Below are 23,448 nucleotides of genomic sequence, written 5' to 3' on the forward strand. Positions count from 1 at the left end.
ATAGCTCACATCCCCTTCAGCCCCATAGACACCCCATCGCATCACCTACGTCTATGGGGCTGCCCCATAGCTCACATCCCCTTCAGCCCCATAGACACCCCATCGCATCACCTACGTCTATGGGGCTGCCCCATAGCTCACACCCCCTTCAGCCCCATAGACACCCCATCGCATCACCTACGTCTATGGGGCTGCCCCATAGACCACATCCCCACCCAGCCCCACCCCTATGGGGCCGCCCCATAGCTCCCAGCCCTCCATCCCCTTAACCCCCCCATAGACCCACAGCACCTCCCGCCCCATTTAAACCCCCCCCCCCCCCCCCCCGCCCCATTGGGACCCCTTGGGACGCGCTATGGGTCCCCTGCCCCATAAGTAGGGGGCCTATGGGGCTCACCATGAGCTCCTCGTTGATGATCATCTTGCTGATGATGCTGTGCACCGTGGGGAGGTCCAGCTCAAACATGGCCGAGAGGATCTCCATGCTATGGGGCAGGGACAGGGTCAGCCCCATAGATGGGCAGGGTCAGCCCCATAGATGGGCAGGGTCAGCACCATAGATGGTCATGGGCAGCCCCATTGATGGTCAGGGTCAGCCCCATTGATGGCCATGGTCAGCCCCATAGATGGTCAGCCCCATAGATGGTCAGCCCCATAGATGGTCAGCCCCATAGATGGTCATGGTCAGCCCCATTGATGGTCATGGTCAGCCCCATAGATGGTCATGGTCAGCCCCATTGATGGCCAAGGTTAGCCCCATAGATAGCCATGGTCAGCCCCATAGATACCCATGGCCAGCCCCACAGATACCCATAACCAGCCCCATAGATACCCATGGCCAGCCCCACAGATACCCATAACCAGCCCCATAGATACCCATGGCCAGCCCCACAGATACCCATGGCCAGCCCCATAGATACCCATGGCCAGCCCCACAGATACCCATAACCAGCCCCATAGACACCCATACCCAGCCCCATAGACACCCATACCCAACCCCATAGATACCCATGGCCAGCCCCATAGATACCCATACCCAGCCCCATAGATACCCATACCCAGCCCCATAGATACCCATACCCAACCCCATAGATACCCATGGCCAGCCCCATAGACACCCATGGCCAGCCCCATAGATACCCATTGCCAGCCCCACAGATGCCCATGGCCAGCCCCATAGATACCCATACCCAACCCCATAGATACCGATACCCAACCCCATTGATACCCATGGCCAGCCCCATAGATACCCACGGCCAGCCCCATAGATACCCATACCCAGCCCCATAGATACCCACAGCCAGCCCCATAGATACCCATACCCAGCCCCATAGATACCCATACCCAACCCCATAGACACGCATACCCAACCCCATAGATACCCATGGCCAACCCCATAGACACCCATACCCAGCCCCATAGACACCCATACCCAGCCCCATAGATACCCATGGCCAGCCCCATAGATACCCATACCCAACCCCATAGATACCCATGGCCAGCCCCATAGATACCCATACCCAGCCCCATAGATACCCATACCCAACCCCATAGATACCCATGGCCAGCCCCATAGATACCCATGGCCAGCCCCACAGATGCCCATGGCCAGCCCCATAGATACCCATGGCCAACCCCATAGATACCCATACCCAGCCCCATAGATACCCATTCCCAGCCCCATAGACACCCATGGCCAGCCCCATAGATACCCATTCCCAGCCCCATAGATCCCCATACCCAACCCCATAGATACCCATGGCCAGCCCCATAGATACCCATACCCAGCCCCATAGATACCCATACCCAACCCCATAGATACCCATGGCCAGCCCCATAGATACCCATACCCAGCCCCATAGATACCCATACCCAACCCCATAGATACCCATGGCCAGCCCCATAGATACCCATTCCCAGCCCCATAGACACCCATGGCCAGCCCCATAGATACCCACGGCCAGCCCCATAGATGTCCCCGCTGCCCCATAGCGCCCCACCTGATGGAGTCATAGACGCTGCTGTAGGTGAACAAGTAGGTCCGGAGCGATTCCTCCTGGATCTTCCTATGGGGTCACGGGACCCCCAAGTGGACCTCAATGGGGAGCCCCATTGAGACCCCCCCCCACCCCCACCCTATTGAGCCCCACTGAGAACCCCCCCACCCCATTGAGCCCCATTGAGAACCCCCCCGCCCCATTGAGACCCCCCCTCCACCCCATTGAGCCCCATAGAGAACCCCCCCCACCCCATTGAGCACCATTGACTCCATTGGATCCCCATTGACCCCCATTGACCCCCATTGACTCCCATTGACCCCCATTGACTCCCATTGACCCCCATTGACTCCCATTGACTCCCATTGACCCCCATTGACCCCCATTGACTCCCATTGACCCCCATTGACCCCCATTGACTCCCATTGACCTCCATTGACCCCCATTAATCCCCATTGACTCCCACTGACCCCCATTGACTCCCATTGACCCCCATTGTTCCCCACTGACCCCCATTGACTCCCACTGACCCGCATTGACCCCATTGACTCCCTTTGACCTCCACTGACTCCCATTGATCCCCATTGACCTCCATTGACCCCCATTGACTCCCATTGACCCCCATTGACTCCCATTGACTCCCATTGACCCCCATTGACTCCCATTGACCCCCATTGACTCCCATTGACCCCATTGACCCCCATTGACCCCCATTGACTCCCATTGACCCAACTGGATCCCCATTGACCCCCATTGACTCCCACTGACCCCCACTGACTCCCATTGACCTCCATTGACTCCCATTGACTTCCATTGACACCCATTGACCTCCATTGACCCCCATTGACTCCCATTGACCCCCATTGATCACCATTGACTCCCATTGACCTCCATTGCCGCCCCATTGACTTCCATTGACCCCCATTGACTCCCATTGACCCAACTGGATCCCCATTGACCACTGACCCCCATTGACTCCCACTGACCCCCACTGACTCCCATTGACCTCCATTGACTCCCATTGCCCCCCATTGACTCCCATTGCCCCCCACTGACTCCCATTGACTCCCATTGACCCCCATTGACTCCCATTGACCTCCATTGACTCCCATTGACTTCCATTGACCCCCATTGACCTCCATTGACCTCCATTGACTCCCATTGACCTCGATCGACCCCCATTGACCCAACTGGATCCCCATTGACCATTGACCCCCACTGCCTCCCATTGACCTCCATTGACTCCCACTGACCTCCATTGACTCCCATTGACCCCCATTGACCCCCATTGACCTCCATTGACCCAACTGGATTCCCATTGACCCCCATTGACTCCCACTAACCCCCACTGACTCCCATTGACCCCCATTGACTCCCATTGACCTCCATTGACTCCCATTGACCCCCATTGACCCAACTGGATCCCCATTGACCATTGACACCCATTGATACCCATGGACACCCATTGACTCCCATTGCCCTCCATTGCACCCATAGACTCCCACTGACCCCCACTGACTCAAATTGACCCCCATTGACCCCACTGGATCCCCATTGACCCCCATCGACTCCCATTGACCCCCATTGACTCCCATTGACCCCCATTGACCCCCATTGACCCCCATTGACCCAACTGGATCCCCATTGACTCCCATTGACCCCCACTGCCCCCATTGACTCCCATTGACCCCCATTGACTCCCATTGACCCCCATTGACCTCCATTGACTCCCATTGACTCCCATTGACCCCCATTGACCTCCATTGACCCAACTGGATCCCCATTGACCATTGACCCCCATTGACTCCTATTGACTCCCATTGACTCCCATTGACCCCCACTGCCCCCCAACTCACCGGACGAGCATGGCGCGGACCTTGTCGGCCTCGGGGAAGAGGTCCCACACTTTGCCATTCATCTTCTCGTTGACCACGTAGCGATGGCAGCTCCGCCAATCACCCATCTTCATGGCCTTGGAGGCGGCCACCACGTGCTCGCGCATGGATTCCGGGGGTCCTGTGGGGCGGGAGAGATGTGACCCATAGATTGAGCCAGAGATGTGGGGAGCCAGAGAGAGACCCATAGATTGAGTGCCCCATAGATTGACCTAGAGATGTGACCCATAGAGAGCCCCATAGATTGACTCAGAGATGTGACCCATAGAGAGCCCCATAGATTGACTCAGAGATGTGACCCATAGAGAGCCCCATAGATTGACTCAGAGATGTGACCCATAGAGAGCCCCATAGATTGACCTAGAGATGTGAGGAGCCAGAGAGAGACCCATAGATTGAGTGCCCCATAGATTGACCTAGAGATGTGACCCATAGAGAGCCCCATAGATTGACTCAGAGATGTGACCCATAGAGAGCCCCATAGATTGACTCAGAGATGTGACCCATAGAGAGCCCCATAGATTGACCTAGAGATGTGAGGAGCCAGAGAGAGACCCATAGATTGAGTGCCCCATAGATTGACCTAGAGATGTGACCCATAGAGAGCCCCATACATTGACCCAGAGATGTGACCCATAGAGAGCCCCATAGATTGACCCAGAGCCCCATAGATTGACCCAGATATGTGACCCATAGAGAGCCCCATAGATTGACTCAGAGATGTGACCCATAGAGAGCCCCATAGATTGACCTAGAGATGTGAGGAGCCAGAGAGAGACCCATAGATTGAGTGCCCCATAGACTGACCCAGAGATGTGACCCATAGAGAGCCCCATAGATTGACTCAGAGATGTGACCCATAGAGAGCCCCATAGATTGACCCAGAGAGAGCCCCATAGATTGAGTGCCCCATAGATTGACCCAGAAATGTGACCCCCCCCCAGAGAGAGCCCCATAGATTGACCCAGAGATGTGACCCATAGATTGACCTAGAGATGTGGGGAGCCAGAGAGAGACCCATAGATTGAGTGCCCCATAGATTGACCCAGAGATGTGACCTATAGATTGACCTAGAGATGTGGGGAGCCAGAGAGAGACCCATAGATTGAGTGCCCCATAGATTGACCCAGAGCCCCATAGATTGACCCAGATATGTGACCCATAGATTCACCTAGAGATGTGGGGACCCAGAGAGAGCCCCATAGATTGATCCATAGAGAGCCCCATACATGGAGCCAGAGAGAGCCCCATAGATTGACCCACAGAAAGCCCCATAGATTGACCCAGAGATGTGGGGAGCCAGAGAGAGCCCCATAGATTGATCCATAGAGAGCCCCATACATGGAGCCAGAGAGAGCCCCATAGATTGACCCACAGAAAGCCCCATAGATTGACCCAGAGATGTGGGGAGCCAGAGAGAGCCCCATAGATTGACCCAGAGCCCCATAGATTGACCCAGATATGTGACCCATAGAGAGCCCCATACATTGACCCAGAGATGTGACCCATAGAGAGCCCCATAGATTGACCCAGAGCCCCATAGATTGACCCAGATATGTGACCCATAGAGAGCCCCATAGATTGACTCAGAGATGTGACCCATAGAGAGCCCCATAGATTGACCTAGAGATGTGTGGAGCCAGAGAGAGACCCATAGATTGAGTGCCCCATAGATTGACCTAGAGATGTGACCCATAGAGAGCCCCATAGATTGACTCAGAGATGTGACCCATAGAGAGCCCCATAGATTGACTCAGAGATGTGACCCATAGAGAGCCCCATAGATTGACCCAGAGAGAGCCCCATAGATTGACCTAGAAATGCGACCCCCCCCACAGAGAGCCCCATAGATTGACCCAGAGATGTGACCCATAGATTGACCCAGATATGTGACCCATAGATTGACCTAGAGATGTGGGGAGCCAGAGAGAGACCCATAGATTGAGTGCCCCATAGATTGACCCAGAGCCCCATAGATTGACCCAGATATGTGACCCATAGATTGACCTAGAGATGTGGGGAGACAGAGAGAGACCCATAGATTGAGTGCCCCATAGATTGACCCAGAGCCCCATAGATTGACCCACAGATTGACCCATAGATTGACCCAGAGGTGTGGGGAGCCAGAGAGAGACCCATAGATTGAGTGCCCCATAGATTGACCGAGAGCCCCATAGATTGACCCATAGATGTGAGGACCCAGAGCCCCATAGATTGACCCAGAGATGTGACCCATAGATTGACCTAGAGATGTGGGGAGCCAGAGAGAGACCTATAGATTGAGTGCCCCATAGATTGACCTAGAGATGTGCCCCACAGATTGACCCAGATATGTGACCCATAGATTGACCCATAGATGTGGGGAGCCAGAGAGAGACCCATAGATTGAGTGCCCCATAGATTGACCCAGAGCCCTATAGATTGACCCATAGATTGACCCATAGATTGACCCATAGATGTGGGGACCCAGAGCCCCATAGATTGACCCAGAGATGTGACCCATAGATTGACCTAGAGATGTGGGGAGCCAGAGAGAGACCCATAGATTGAGTGCCCCATAGATTGACCCAGAGCCCCATAGATTGACCCAGATATGTGACCCATAGAGAGCCCCATACATTGACCCAGAGATGTGACCCCCATAGAGAGCCCCATACATGGACCCATAGAGAGCCCCATAGATTGACCCAGAGATGTGACCCCATAGAGAGCCCCATACATGAACCCATCGAGTGCCCCACAGATCAACCCAGACATGTGACCCATAGAGTGCCCCATAGACTGACCAAGAGAACCCCACTGATTGACTCAATGGGGATCAAAGGGGATGCAATGGGGATCAATGGGGATCAATGGAGATCAATGGAGATCAATGGGGATCAATGGGGACTCAATGGGGATCAATGAGAACTCAATGGGGATCAATGGGGATCAATGGGGATCGATGGGGATCAATGGGGACTCAATGGGGATCAATGGGTATCGATGGGGATCAATGGGGACACAATGGGGATCAATGGGGATCAATGGGGATCAATGGGGATCGATGGGGATCAATGGGGACTCAATGGGGATCGATGGGGATCAATGGGGACTCAATGGGGATCAATGGGGATCAAGGGGAACTCAATGGGGATCAATGGGGACTCAATGGGGATCAATGGGGACTCAATGGAGATCAATGGGGATCGATGAGGACTCAATGGGGATCAATGGGGATCAATTGGGATCAATGGGGACCCAACGGGGACTCAATGGGGATCAATGGGGATCAATGGGGATCGATGGGGAGCAATGGGGACTCAATGGGGACTCAATGGGGATCAATGGGGATCGATGGGGATCAATGGGGACTCAATGGGGATCAATGGGGATCAACGGGGACTCAATGGGGATCAATGGGGATCAATGGGGACTCAATGGGGATCAATGGGGATCAACGGGGACTCAATGGGGATCAATGGGGATCAATGGGGACTCAATGGGGATCAATGGGGACTCAATGGGGACTCAATGGGGATCAATGGGGATCGATGGGGATCAATGGGGACTCAATGGGAACTCAATGGGGATCAATGGACACTCAATGGGGATCAATGGGGACTCAATGGGGATCAATGGGGAGCAATGGAGATCAATGGGGATCAATGGGGACTCAATGGAGGTCAACAGGAACTCAACGGGGGTCAATGGGAGCTCAATGAGGACTCAATGGAGTTCAACGGGGACTCAATGGGGATCAATGGGGATTCAATGGTGATCAATGGCAATCAATGGGGCCTCAATGGGGCTTCACTGGGTCCCATCTGCACCCACCGAGCAGGGGCTGCCTCTCTCCCACGCGGAGCTGATGGTGGAACTGCTTGCTGATCATGGGGACCCAATGGGGATCAATGGGGATCAATGGGGACTCAATGGGGATCAATGGGGAATCAATGAGAACTCAATGGGGACTCAATGGAGGTCAACAGGGACTCAATGGGGACTCAATGGAGGTCAATGGGGACTACATGGGGACTCAATGGAGGTCAACAGGGACTCAATGGGAACTCAATGGAGGTCAATGGGGATCAATGGGGATCAATGGGGACTCAATGGGGATCAATAAGAACCCAATGGGGACTCAATGAGAACTCAATGGGAACTCAATGGAGGTCAACGGGGACTCAATGGGGACTCAATGGGGATCAATGGGGATCAATGGGGACTCAATGGGGATCAATGGGGATCAATGGGGACTCAATGGGGATCAATGGGGACTCAATGGGAACTCAATGGGGATCAATGGGGATCAATGGTGATCAATGGGGATCAATGGGGACTCAATGGGGATCAATGGGGAATCAATGAGAACTCAATGGGGACTCAATGGAGGTCAACGGGAGCTCAATGGGGACTCAATGGAGGTCAACAGGGACTCAATGGGAACTCAATGGAGGTCAATGGGGATCAATTGGGATCAATGGGGACCCAATGGGGAACAATGGGGATCAATGGGGACTCAATGGGGATCAATGGGGACTCAACTGCCACCCAATAGTGATCGATGGGTCCCCCCCATGCACCCACCGAGCAGGGGCTGCCTCTCTCCCACGCGGAGCTGATGGTGGAACTGCTTGCTGATCATGGGGACCCAATGGGGATCAATGGGGATCAATGGGGACTCAATGGGGATCAATGGGGAATCAATGAGAACTCAATGGGGACTCAATGGAGGTCAACAGGGACTCAATGGGAACTCAATGGGGATCAATGGGGACTCAATGGGGACTCAACGGAGGTCAACAGGGACTCAATGGGAACTCAATGGGGATCAATGGGGACTCAATGGGGATCAATAAGAACCCAATGGGGATCAATGAGAACTCAATGGGAATCAATGGGGACTCAATGGGGACTCAATGGGGATCAATGGGGATCAATGGGGACTCAATGGGGATCAATGGGGACTCAATGGGAACTCAATGGGGATCAATGGGGGGACTCAATGGGGATCAATGGGGATCAATGGGAACTCAATGGGGACTCAATGGGGACTCAATGGAGATCAACGGGAGCTCAATGGGAACTCAATGGGGACTCAATGGGGACTCAACAGGGACTCAATGGGGAATCAATGGTGATCAATGGCAATCAATGGGGCTTCACTGGCCCCCCCCCATGCACCCACCGAGCAGGGGCTGCCTCTCTCCCACGCGGAGCTGATGGTGGAACTGCTTGCTGATCATGCGGCGGCGGGCGTCGAACTCGTGCGCCGCCATGTAAGGGATCTCCAGGAGCATGGCGGCCACCAGGTAGACGCACTCGAGGAGCTCCAGGTTGACGTGCATGTGGAAGGGCACCTGGCGCCTCTTCTCCACCTTCTCCTGCTCGGGGTTGCGCTCCTGGAGGCTCCGGAGGAGCAGGCCTTGACCCAAGAGCTCTTTGGCGCGCCCGGAGGATTGGATGTCCAAGAGGGCGTTGTGGGCGTCTTTGATGAGGCCTTGGCGGAAGGCGCAGATGCCCAACTGGACCATGGTGCGGTTGTAGAGGATCTGGAAGGGGGGGAGATGTGGGGTGAGGTTGGTTATGGGGCAGGGAAGGCGTTGCGGTCAATGGGAGAAGGATGGAGGGGGAAAGAAGCGCGTCAGAGTCAAGAGGAACCTCATGGAGATGTTGGTAGGGAAAGACTTGGGGGTCAATGGGGATGATGGGAGATGAAGTTATGGGGTCTCTGGGGTCATAGGACTCAATGGGGGGCAATGGAAGTCAATGGGAGAAGGGCTTGGGGGTCGGGGAGTGGTGGGACTCAAGAGGAACCCCATTGAGATGCTGGTGGAGAAGGAGATGGAGTGCTGGAGATGATGGGAGATGAAGTTATGGGGTCAATGGGGTCATAGGACTCAATGGGGGTCAATGGAAGTCAATGGGGTCAATGGGGACTCTATGGGTGGCCTTGATGAGGCCTTGGCGGAAGGCGCAGATGCCCAACTGGACCATGGTGCGGTTGTAGAGGATCTGGAAGGGGGGGGAGATGTGGGGTGAGGTTGGTTATGGGGCAGGGAAGGCGTTGCGGTCAATGGGAGAAGGATGGAGGGGGAAAGAAGCGCGTCAGAGTCAAGAGGAACCTCATGGAGATGTTGGTAGGGAAAGACTTGGGGGTCAATGGGGATGATGGGAGATGAAGTTATGGGGTCTATGGGGTCATAGGACTCAATGGGGGTCAATGGAAGTCAATGGGAGAAGGGCTTGGGGGTCTGGGAGTGGTGGGACACAAGAGGAACCTCATGGAGAGGTTGGTAGGGAAAGACTTGGGGGTCAATGGGGATGATGGGAGATGAAGTTATGGGGTCTCTGGGGTCATAGGACTCAATGGGGGGCAATGGAAGTCAATGGGAGAAGGGCTTGGGGGTCGGGGAGTGGTGGGACTCAAGAGGAACCCCATTGAGATGCTGGTGGAGAAGGAGATGGAGTGCTGGAGATGATGGGAGATGAAGTTATGGGGTCTATGGGGTCATAGGACTCAATGGGGGTCAATGGAAGTCAATGGGGTCAATGGGGACTCTATGGGTGGCCTTGATGAGGCCTTGGCGGAAGGCGCAGATGCCCAACTGGACCATGGTGCGGTTGTAGAGGATCTGGAAGGGGGGGGAGATGTGGGGTGAGGTTGGTTATGGGGCAGGGAAGGCGTTGGGGTCAATGGGAGAAGGACTTAGATGGAAAAAAGCGAGTCGGAGTCTAGAGGAACCTCATGGAGATGTTGGTAGGGAAAGACTTGGGGGTCAATGGGGATGATGGGAGATGAAGTTATGGGGTCTATGGGGTCATAGGACTCAATGGGGGTCAATGGAAGTCAATAGGAAAAGGACTTGGGGGTCGGGGAGTGGTGGGACTCAAGAGGAACCTCATGGAGAGGTTGGTAGGGAAAGACTTGGGGGTCAATGGGGATGATGGGAGATGAAGTTATGGGGTCTATGGGGTCATAGGAATCAATGGGGGTCAATAGAAGTCAATGGGAGAAGGGCTTGGGGGTCAGGGAGTGGTGGGACTCAAGAGGAACCTCATGGAGATATTGGTAGGGAAAGACTTGGGGGTCAATGGGGATGATGGGGGATGAAGTTATGGGCTCTATGGGTCCATGTGTGGGTCAGACCTGCACGGGGGGGTCGGCGTGCTGGATGTTGTCCTGCAGGTGGGACATGAGCATGAGGTCTCGGGCCGGGTACCAGCGGCTGTGCAGCGCGTGGTGGTAGATGTGGCAGAGGATGGCGCAGGTCCGGATGCGATCCGTGCGGTCCTTGGCGTAGATGAACTTGCAGAGACGCTCCATGAGCGCCGCCGAGTCCTCGCCGCCGGCGCCTGTGGGGGGGGGGGGGGGGGGGGGGTGACGTCAGCGGTGATGTCAGCGGTGATGTCATCAGCATTGATAGCGTCGACGTTGATGTCATCATCCATCATTATCATCATCAAGATCATCATCGACATCATTAGCGGCACCATCATCGGCATCATCATCATTGAGATCATCATTGGCATCATCATCGATATCATCATCATTGATGTCATCATCCATCATCATCATCATCATCAAGATCATCATCGACATCTTCATTGAGATCATCATTGGCATCATCAATGACATCATCATCCATCATCATCATCATTGACATCGTCATCCATCAGCATCATCATCCATCATCATTGACATCATCCTCCATCATCATCATCATTGACATCATCATCATTGACATCGTCATCCATCAGCATCATCATCGACATCATCATCATCATTGACATCATCAACATCATCATTGATATCATCATCCATCATCATCATTGACATCATCGTCATTGACATCATCATTGACATCATCATCATCATTGACATCATCAACATCATCGTATATCGTTAGCATCGTCATCATCATTGACATCCTCATCCATCACTGACATCATCATCAACATCATCATCATTGATATCATCATCCATCATCATCATCATCATCAAGATCATCATCGACATCTTCATTGAGATCATCACTGGCATCATCAATGACATCATCATCATCCATCATCATCATCATTGACATCGTCATCCATCAGCATCATCATCCATCATCATTGACATCATCCTCCATCATCATCATCATTGACATCATCATCATTGACATCGTCATCCATCAGCATCATCATCGACATCATCATCATCATTGACATCATCAACATCATCATTGATATCATCATCCATCATCATCATTGACATCATCGTCATTGACATCATCATTGACATCACCATCATCATTGACATCATCAACATCATCGTATATCGTTAGCATCGTCATCATCATTGACATCCTCATCCATCACTGACATCATCATCAACATCATCATCATTGATATCATCATCCACCATCATCATCATCATCAAGATCATCATCGACATCTTCATTGAGATCATCATTGGCATCATCAATGACATCATCATCATCCATCATCATCATCATTGACATCATCATCATTGACATCGTCATCCATCAGCATCATCATCCATCATCATTGACATCATCCTCCATCAGCATCATCATTGACATCATCATCATTGACATCGTCATCCATCAGCATCATCATCGACATCATCATCATCATTGACATCATCAACATCATCATTGATATCATCATCCATCATCATCATTGACATCATCGTCATTGACATCATCATTGACATCATCATCATCATTGACATCATCAACATCATCGTATATCGTTAGCATCGTCATCATCATTGACATCCTCATCCATCACTGACATCATCATCAACATCATCATCATTGATATCATCATCCATCATCATCATCATCATCAAGATCATCATCGACATCTTCACTGAGATCATCATTGGCATCATCAATGACATCATCATCATCCATCATCATCATCATTGACATCGTCATCCATCAGCATCATCATCGACATCATCATCATCATTGACATCATCATCATCCATCATCATCATCATTGACATCATCAACATCATCATTGATATCATCATCCATCATCATCATTGACATCATCATCATCCATCATCATCATCACTGACATCATCGACATCATCATCGACATCATCATCCATCAGCATCATCATCGACATCATCATCATCATTGACATCATCATCCATCAGCATCATCATCGACATCATCCATCATCATTGACATCATCATCCATCAGCATCATCATTGACATCATCATCATTGACATCATCGATATTGTCCCCATACCCCCACACCCCCCATATCCCCCACTGCCCCAATACCCCCATACCCCCCATAACCCCCACACCCCCATATCCCCCACACCCCCATATCCCCCACACCCCCCATATCCCCCCCATCCCCCATATCCCCCCCACACCCCCTATCCCCCCTATACCCCCCATAACCCCCACACCCCCATATCCCCCACACCCCCATAACCCCCACCCCCCCATCCCCCCCCCACCCCCCATCCCCCCACTCACCCCCCAGCTGTCCCTCCCCATAGTCGAACTTGTAGTAGGTGTGCAGGATGCGGCGCAGGAACACCCGGCACAGCTCCTCGGGGGAGCCCTTCTCCTGCAGGTACCGCTGCAGCCGGGCGATGATCCCGCACACCCGCGCCTCGTCCTTCAGCTGCTCCACGTACTCTGGGGGGGGGAGACACATAGGGGGCGCTATGGGGCTCTATGGGTCACTATGGGGCTCTATGGGTCACTATGGGGTCTCTATGGGGTCTCTATGGGTCTCTATGGGTCACTATGGGTCACTATGGGTCTCTATGGGGTCTCTATGGGGTCCCTATGGGTCTCTATGGGGGTCTTATGGGGGGTAATAGGGTTCTAAGGGGGTCCTATGGGGATGCTATGGGGGGTAATGGGTCTCTATGGGTCGCTATAGGGTGTCAATGGGTCACTATGGGTCACTATGGGTCGCTATGGGGTCTCTATGGGTCCCTATGCGGGTCCTATGTGGTCTCTATGGGTCCCTATGGGGTCTCTATGGAGTCCCTATGTGTCTCTATGGGTCCCTATGTGTCTCTATGTGTCTCTATGTGTCTCTATGTGTCTCTATGGGTCCCTATGTGTCTCTATGGGTCCCTATGTGTCTCTATGTGTCTCTATGTGTCTCTATGTGTCTCTATGGGTCCCTATGTGTCTCTATGTGTCTCTATGTGTCTCTATGGGTCCCTATGTGTCTCTATGTGTCTCTATGTGTCCCTATGTGTCTCTATGGGTCCCTATGTGTCTCTATGGAGTCCCTATGTGTCTCTATGGGTCCCTATGTGTCTCTATGGGTCCCTATGTCTCTCTATGGGTCCCTATGTGTCTCTATGTGTCTCTATGTGTCTCTATGGGTCTCTATGGGTCCCTATGGGTCGCTATGGGGCCCCCTTCTCCTGCAGGTACCGCTGCAGCCGGGCGATGATCCCGCACACCCGCGCCTCGTCCTTCAGCTGCTCCACGTACTCTGGGGGGGGGACATATATGGGGCTCTATGGGGCTCTATGGGGTCTCTATGGGTCTCTATGGGGTCTCTATGGGGTCTCTATGGGTCACTATGGGGTCTCTATGGGGCTCTATGGGGGTCTTATGGGGGGGAATGGGGTCCTAAGGGGGTCCTATGGGGATGCTATGGGGGGTAATGGGTCTCTATGGGTCGCTATGGGTCTCTATGGGTCACTATGGGGTCTCTATGGGTGTCTATGGGGTCGCTATGGGTCACTATGGGTCTCTATGGGTCACTATGGGTCACTATGGGGTCTCTATGGGTCACTATGGGTCTCTATGGGTCACTATGGGTCGCTATGGGTCACTATGGGGGTCGTATGGGGTCCCTATGGGTCTCTATGGATCCCTATGTGGGTCTCTATGGGTCCCTATGGGTCTCTATGGGTCCCTATGGGTCCCTATGGGTCTCTATGGGTCCCTATGGGTCGCTATGGGGCCCCCTTCTCCTGCAGGTACCGCTGCAGCCGGGCGATGATCCCGCACACCCGCGCCTCGTCCTTCAGCTGCTCCACGTACTCTGGGGGGGGGACATATATGGGGCTCTATGGGGCTCTATGGGGCGCTATGGGGTCTCTATGGGTCGCTATGGGTCGCTATGGGTCGCTATGGGTCACTATGGGGTCTCTATGGGTCTCTATGGGTCACTATGGGGTCTCTATGGGTCGCTATGGGTCACTATGGGGTCTCTATGGGGTTGCTATGGGTCACTATAGGGTGTCTATGGGTCGCTATGGGTCACTATGGGTCGCTATGGGGTCTCTATGGGTCACTATGGGTCACTATGGGTCGCTATGGGGTCTCTATGGGGTCTCTATGGGTCACTATAGGATCTCTATGGGTGTCTATGTGGTCGCTATGGGTCACTATGGGGTCCCTATGGGTCACTGTGGGGTCTCTATGGGTCACTATGGGGTCTCTATGGGTCCCTATGGGGTCTCTATGGGTCCCTATGGGTCGCTATGGGTCTCTATGGGGCGCTATGGGTGCCTATAGGGTGTCTATGGGTCACTATGGGTCTCTATGGGTCGCTATGGGTCACTATGGGGTCTCTATGGGTCTCTATGGGTCACTATGGGGTCTCTATGGGTCGCTATGGGTCGCTATGGGTCACTATGGGGTCTCTATGGGTCTCTATGGGTCACTATGGGGTCTCTATGGGTCGCTATGGGTCGCTATGGGTCACTATGGGGTCTCTATGGGGTTGCTATGGGTCACTATAGGGTGTCTATGGGTCGCTATGGGTCACTATGGGTCGCTATGGGGTCTCTATGGGTCACTATGGGTCACTATGGGTCGCTATGGGGTCTCTATGGGGTCTCTATGGGTCACTATAGGATCTCTATGGGTGTCTATGTGGTCGCTATGGGTCACTATGGGGTCCCTATGGGTCACTGTGGGGTCTCTATGGGTCACTATGGGGTCTCTATGGGTCCCTATGGGGTCTCTATGGGTCCCTATGGGTCGCTATGGGTCTCTATGGGGCGCTATGGGTGCCTATAGGGTGTCTATGGGTCACTATGGGTCGCTACGGGGTCGCTATGGGTGTCTATGGGGTCACCATGGGTCCCTATGGGTTGCTATGGGTCACTATGGGGTCTCTATGGGTGTCTATGGGGTTGCTATGGGTCACTATGGGGTCTCTATGGGTGTCTATGGGGTTGCTATGGGTCACTATGGGTCTCTATGGGTCACTATGGGTGCCTATAGGGTGTCTATGGGTCACTATGGGGTCTCTATGGGTCGCTACGGGGTCTCTATGGGTCACTATGGGTCACTACGGGTCGCTATGGGGTCTCTATGGGTGTCTATGGGGTGTCTATGGGGTCACTATGGGGTCACTATGGGGTCTCTATGGGTCGCTATGGGTCCCTACATGGGTCCTATGGGGTGATATGGGGTCCCTATGGGTCACTATGGGGTCCCTATGGGTCCCTACATCGGTCCTATGGGGTGATATGGGGTGCCTATGGGGTCTCTATGGGTCCCTATGTGGGTCCTATGGGGACCATATGGGTCTCTATGGGTCACTATGGGGTCCCTATGGGTCCCTAAATGGGTCCTATGGGGTGATATGGGGTCCCTATGGGGTCTCTATTGGTCCCTATGTGGGTCCTATGGGGACCCTATGGGTCTCTATGGGGTCTCTATGGGTCCCTATAGGTCTCTATGGGTCACTATGGGGTCCCTATGGGTCTCAATGGGGGTCTTATGGGGGAGAATGGGGTCCTAAGGGGGTCCTATGGGGATGCTATGGGGGGTAATGGGTCGCTATGGGTCGCTATGGGGTCTCTATGGGGTTCCTATGGGTTGCTATGGGGTCTCTATGGGTCCCTATGGGTCTCCATGGGTTGCTGTGGGGTCCCTATGGGTTACTATGGGTCCCTAGGGGTCGCTATGGGTCCCTATAGGGTGTCTATGGGTCACTATGGGGTCTCTATGGGTCGCTATGGGTCACTATGGGTCCCTACATGGGTCCTATGGGGGTCCTATGGGTCCCTATGGGTCCCTATGTGGGTCCTATGGGGACCCTATGGGTCTCTATGGGTCCTACGTGGTCTCCATGGGTCTCCATGGGTCACTATGGGTCGCTATGGGGTCCCTATGGGGTCTCTATGGGTCTCTATGGGTCTCTATGGGGTCTCTATGGGTCTCTATGGGTCTCTATGGGTCTCTATGGGGTCTCTATGTGTCTCTATGGGTCTCTATGGGTCTCTATGGGTCTCTATGTGTCTCTATGGGTCTCTATGGGTCGCTATGGGTCGCTATGGGTCGCTATGGGGTTACCTTGCGAGTGTGGGTCCGTGTTCTGCATGATCTTGGTGAACTCCTCGTCCATTCGCTCCACCAGGGTCAGGATGCAGCCGCGGACGCGGTAGGGCTGGAAAGGGGGGCGGGACCCATAAGTGTGGGGCAGGACCCACAAGTATGGGGCTGGACCCATAAGTGTGGGGCAGGAGCCACAAGTGTGGGGCTGGACCCATAAGTGTGGGGCAGGACCCACAAGTGTGGGGCTGGACCCATAAGTGTGGGGCAGGAGCCACAAGTGTGGGGCTGGACCCATAAGTGTGGGGCAGGACCCACAAGTGTGGGGCTGGACCCATAAGTGTGGGGCAGGAGCCACAAGTGTGGGGCAGGACCCATAAGTGAGGGGCAGGACTCATAAGTGTGGGGCAGCACCCATAAGTGAGGGGCTGGACCCAGAAGTGTGGGGCAGGACCCGTAAGTGTGGGGCAGGACCCATAAGTGAGGTGCAGGAGCCACAAGTGTGGGGCAGGAGCCATAAGTGTGGGGCAGGACCCATGAGGTGCAGGAGCCATAAGTGTGGGGCAGGAGCCATAAGTGTGGGCAGCACCCATAAGTGAGGGGCTGGACCCACAAGTGTGGGGCAGGACCCATAAGTGAGGGGCAGGACTCATAAGTGTGGGGCAGCACCCATAAGTGAGGGGCTGGACCCATAAATGTGGGGCAGGACCCACAGGTGAGGTGCAGGAGCCACAAGTATGGGGCAGGAGCCATAAATGTGGGGCAGGACCCACAAGTGTGGGGCAGCACCCATAAGTGTGGGGCAGGACCCACAAGTGTGGGGCAGGAGCTGTAAGTGTGGGTCAGCACCCATAAGTGAAGTGCTGGACCCACAAGTGTGGGGCAGGACCCACAAGTGTGGGGCAGCACCCATAAGTGAGGGGCTGGACCCATAAGTGTGGGGCAGGAGCCATAAATGTGGGGCTGGAACCATAAGTGAGGGGCTGGACCAATAAGTGTGGGGCTGGACCCATAGATGTGGTCCCAGACCCATAGATATGGACCCCAAACCCATCACTGCACCCTCCAGCCCCATAGAGCCCCATAGACTCCAACAGGCCTGCCACGGAAACCCCGTAGACACCCTACAGTGCCCCATAGACACCCCACAGACCCCCCATCGCACCCCATAACCCCCCCATAGCCCCTCATAGACACCCCATAGAAACCCATGCACCCCATAACTGCCCCATAGCCACCCCATAGCTGCCCCATAGACCCCCATAGAGACCCACAGCGCCCCATAGCCGCTCCATAGCTGCCCCACACCTGCCCCATAGCTGCCCCACAGCCGCCCCATAGCTGCCTCACACCCACCCAATAACCACCCCATAGCTGCCCCATATACACCCCATAGCTGCCCCACACCTGTCCCATAACTGCCCCATAAGCACCCCATAGCCGCCCCACAGCCGCCCCACAGCTGCCCCACAGCTGCCCCATATACACCCCATAGCTGCCCCACTGCTACCCCACACCCACCCCACAGCACCCCATAGCTGCCCCACACCTGCCCCACAGCGCCCCATAGGTGCCCCATATACACCCCATAGGTGCCCCATATACACCCCATAGCTGCCTCATAGCTGCCCCAAATACACCCCATAGCTGCCCCACACCCGGCCCATAGCGTCCCATAGCTGCCCCATATACACCCCGTAGCTGCCCCATATACACCCCATAGCTGCCCCATATACAACCCATAAGTGCCCCACACCCGCCCCATATACACCCAATAGGTGCCCCATAGCCGCCCCACACCCACCCCATAACCACCCCATAGCTGCCCCATATACACCCCATAGTGCTCCATATACACCCCATAGTTGCCCCATAGACACCCCATAGTGCCCCATATACACCCCATAGTGCCCCATATACACCCCATAGCTGCCGCATAACCACCCCATAGCTGCCCCATATACACCCCATAGTGCCCCATAACCACCCCATAGCTGCCCCACAGCTGCCCCATATACACCCCATAGCTGCCCCACACCCGCCCCATATACACCCCATATCCCCCGCACACCCGCCCCATAGTGCCCCATAGCCGCCCCACACCCGCCCCATAGCTGTCCCACAGCCGCCCCATAGCGCCCCATAGCTGCCCCACAGCCGCCCCATAACCACCCTATAACCACCCCACACCCGCCCCATAACCACCCCATAGCTACCCCATAACCACCCCATAGTACCCCATATACACCCCATAGCTGCCCCATATACACCCCATAGCTGCCCCACAGCTGCCCCATAAGTGCCCCATAGCGCCCCATAGCCGCCCCACACCCGCCCCATAGCTGTCCCACAGCCGCCCCATAGCGCCCCATAGCTGCCCCACAGCCGCCCCATAACCACCCCATACCTGCCCCATAACCACCCCACACTCGCCCCATATACACCCCATAGCTGCCCCACACCCGGCCCATAGCTATCCCATAGCTGCCCCATAACCACCCCATAACCACCCCACACCCGCCCCATAACCACCCCATAGCTGCCCCATAACCACCCCATAGCTACCCCATAACCACCCCATAGCGCCCCATAGCGCCCCACAGCTGCCCCATAGCTGCCCCACAGCCGCCCCATAACCACCCCATACCTGCCCCATAACCACCCCACACCCGCCCCATAACCACCCCATAGCTACCCCATAACCACCCCATAGTGCCCCATATACACCCCATAGCTGCCCCACAGCTGCCCCATAAGTGCCCCATAGCGCCCCATAGCCGCCCCACACCCGCCCCATAGCTGTCCCACAGCTGCCCCATAGCGCCCCATAACCACCCCATAACCACCCCATATCACCCCATAACCACCCCATAACCACCCCATAACCACCCCATAATCACCCCATAGCCACCCCATAGCCGCCCCATAACCGCCCCATAGCTGCCCCATAGCCACCCCATAGCCGCCCCATAACCGCCCCATAGCTGCCCCATAGCCACCCCATAGCCGCCCCATAGCCACCCCATAGCCACCCCATAGCCGCCCCATAGCCGCCCCATAGCCGCCCCATAGCCACCCCATAGCCACCCCATAGCCGCCCCATAACTGCCCCATAGCCGCCCCATAACCACCCCATAGCACCCCATAACCACCCCATAACCACCCCATAGCCGCCCCATAACCCCCCCATAACCACCCCATAGCACCCCATAACCACCCCATAACCACCCCATAGCTGCCCCATAGCCACCCCACCCCATAACCGCCCCATAGCCACCCCATAACCACCCCATAGCCACCCCATAACCACCCCATAGCCACCCCATATAACCACCCCATAGCTGCCCCATAGCACCCCATAGCCCCCCCATATCCCCCCATACCCCCCACCCCATAACCACCCCATAACCACCCCATAACCACCCCATAACCACCCCATAGCCGCCCCATAACCACCCCATATCACCCCATACCTGCCCCATAGCGCCCCATAACCACCCCATAGCGCCCCATAACCACCCCATAGCACCCCATAACCACCCCATATCACCCCATAACCACCCCATAACCACCCCATATCACCCCATAACCACCCCATAACCACCCCATAACCACCCCATAACCACCCCATAGCTGCCCCACAGCCGCCCCATAGCTGCCCCATAGCCGCCCCATAGCCGCCCCATAACCGCCCCATAGCTGCCCCATAACCACCCCATAGCACCCCATAACCACCCCATAACCACCCCATAGCCACCCCATAGCCGCCCCATAGCTGCCCCATAGCCGCCCCATAACCACCCCATAGCCACCCCATAACCACCCCATAGCCACCCCATAACCACCCCATAGCACCCCATAACCACCCCATAACCACCCCATAACCACCCCATAGCGCCCCACAGCCGCCCCCCGGCACCTGCTCGGGGTTGCTGAGGTTCTCGGACTCCTCCAGGATGTTCTCCCCGATGAAGATCTCGGGGTGCAGGAAGAGCTCGTCCAGGAGCTCCTCGATGCAGCGCAGGCACCGCTGCCACAGCTCGGGCTGGGACCCATAGGGACACATTGGGACCCATAGGGAGACATTGGGACCCATAGGGAGCACATTGGGACCCATAGGGAGACATTGGGACCCATAGGGAGCACATTGGGACCCATAGGGAGACATTGGGACCCATAGGGAGCACATTGGGACCCATAGGGAGACATTGGGACCCATAGGGAGACATTGGGACCCAGAGAGACATTGGGACCCATAGAGAGACATTGGGACCCATAGAGAGACATTGGGACCCATAGAGAGACATTGGGACCCATAGAGAGACAGACCCATAGAGACATTGGGACCCATAGAGAGACATTGGGACCCATAGAGAGACATTGGGACCCATAGAGAGACATTGGGACCCATAGAGACCCATAGAGACACATTGGGACCCATAGAGACACATTGGGACCCATAGAGAGACATTGGGACCCATAGAGAGACATTGGGACCCATAGAGGGACATTGGGACCCATAGAGAGACATTGGGACCCATAGGGAGACATTGGGACCCATAGAGGGACATTGGGACCCATAGAGACACATTGGGACCCATAGAGAGACATTGGGACCCATAGAGACACATTGGGACCCATAGAGACACATTGGGACCCATAGAGACACATTGGGACCCATAGGGACCCATACACACCCCATAGCACCCCACGGACACCCCACAGACACCCCATAGACACCCCATAGACACCCACAGACACCCCATAGACACCCCATAGACACCCCATAGACACCCCATAGCACCCCATAACCACCCCATAGAGCCCCATAGACACCCATAGACACCCCATATCCCCCCATAACCACCCCACAACCACCCCATATCCACCCCATAGCCGCCCCATAGCTGCCCCATAGCCGCCCCATAGGCACCTTCATGTACGTGGCGAGGTTGGGGGTGTAGTCGTAGAGGGAGGCGATGATAGCGCCCCATAGCACCCCATAGACACCCCATAGACACCCATAGACACCCCATATCCCCCCATATACACCCCATAGCACCCCATAGACACCCCATATCCCCCCATATACACCCCATAACCACCCCATCTCCGCCCCATAGCTGCCCCATATCCGCCCCATAGCTGCCCCATAGCTGCCCCATAGCTGCCCCATATCCGCCCCATAGCTGCCCCATAGCTGCCCCATAGGCACCTTCATGTACGTGGCCAGGTTGGGGGTGTAGTCGTAGAGGGAGGCGATGATAGCGCCCCATAGACCCCCATAGACACCCCATAGAGCCCCATAGACCCCCATAGACACCCCATAGCACCCCATAACCACCCCATAGCAACCCCATATCCGCCCCATAGCCGCCCCATAGCTGCCCCATATCCGCCCCATAGCTGCCCCATAGCCGCCCCATAGGCACCTTCATGTACGTGGCGAGGTTGGGGGTGTAGTCGTAGAGGGAGGCGATGATAGCGCCCCATAGACCCCCATAGACACCCCATAGAGCCCCATAGACCCCCATAGACACCCCATAGCACCCCATAACCACCCCATAGCAACCCCATATCCGCCCCATAGCCGCCCCATAGCTGCCCCATATCCGCCCCATAGCCGCCCCATAGGCACCTTCATGTACGTGGCCAGGTTGGGGGTGTAGTCGTAGAGGGAGGCGATGATAGCGCCCCATAGACCCCCATAGAGCCCCATAGACCCCCATAGACACCCATAGACACCCCATAGACACCCCATAGACACCCATAGACACCCCATAGACACCCCATAGACACCCCATAGACACCCATAGACACCCCATAGCCCCCCATAGCACCCCATAACCACCCCATATCCGCCCCATAGCTGCCCCATAGCCGCCCCATAGGCACCTTCATGTACGTGGCGAGGTTGGGGGTGTAGTCGTAGAGGGAGGCGATGATAGCGCCCCATAGACCCCCATAGACCCCCATAGACACCCCATAGACACCCCATAGCACCCCATAACCACCCCATATCCGCCCCATATCTGCCCCATAGCTGCCCCATATCCGCCCCATAGCCGCCCCATAGCACCCCATAACCACCCCATATCCGCCCCATAGCTGCCCCATAGCCACCCCATAGCCGCCCCATAGCTGCCCCATAGCCGCCCCATAGCTGCCCCATAGCCGCCCCATATCCGCCCCATAGCTGCCCCATAGCCGCCCCATATCCGCCCCATAGCTGCCCCATAGCCGCCCCATAGACACCTTCATGTACGTGGCGAG

The 23,448-nt window shown here is 55.3% G+C and overlaps 1 protein-coding gene across 1 annotated transcript; it reads right to left on the reverse strand.

Moving 5' to 3' along the window:
- Positions 1-368: 368 nt before the first annotated feature.
- Positions 369-22,435, reverse strand: LOC130595574 (eukaryotic translation initiation factor 3 subunit C-like; the record flags this gene model as incomplete). Its single annotated transcript, XM_057402451.1, has 9 exons — positions 22,391-22,435; positions 21,095-21,220; positions 17,197-17,290; positions 13,348-13,551; positions 11,025-11,236; positions 9,063-9,426; positions 3,854-4,013; positions 2,001-2,066; positions 369-485 (listed from the first exon to the last, which is right to left on the reverse strand). Coding segments are annotated over exons 1-9 (1,349 nt in total), but the record flags the coding sequence as incomplete, so codon positions are not given.
- Positions 22,436-23,448: the final 1,013 nt, after the last annotated feature.

Source organism: Pezoporus wallicus, unplaced genomic scaffold (assembly GCF_028554395.1).
Source record: "Pezoporus wallicus isolate ANWC-B61680 ecotype Strahan unplaced genomic scaffold, APGP_CSIRO_Pwel_v1 contig_7811, whole genome shotgun sequence".
In the NCBI taxonomy this organism is placed as follows: domain Eukaryota; kingdom Metazoa; phylum Chordata; class Aves; order Psittaciformes; family Psittacidae; genus Pezoporus; species Pezoporus wallicus.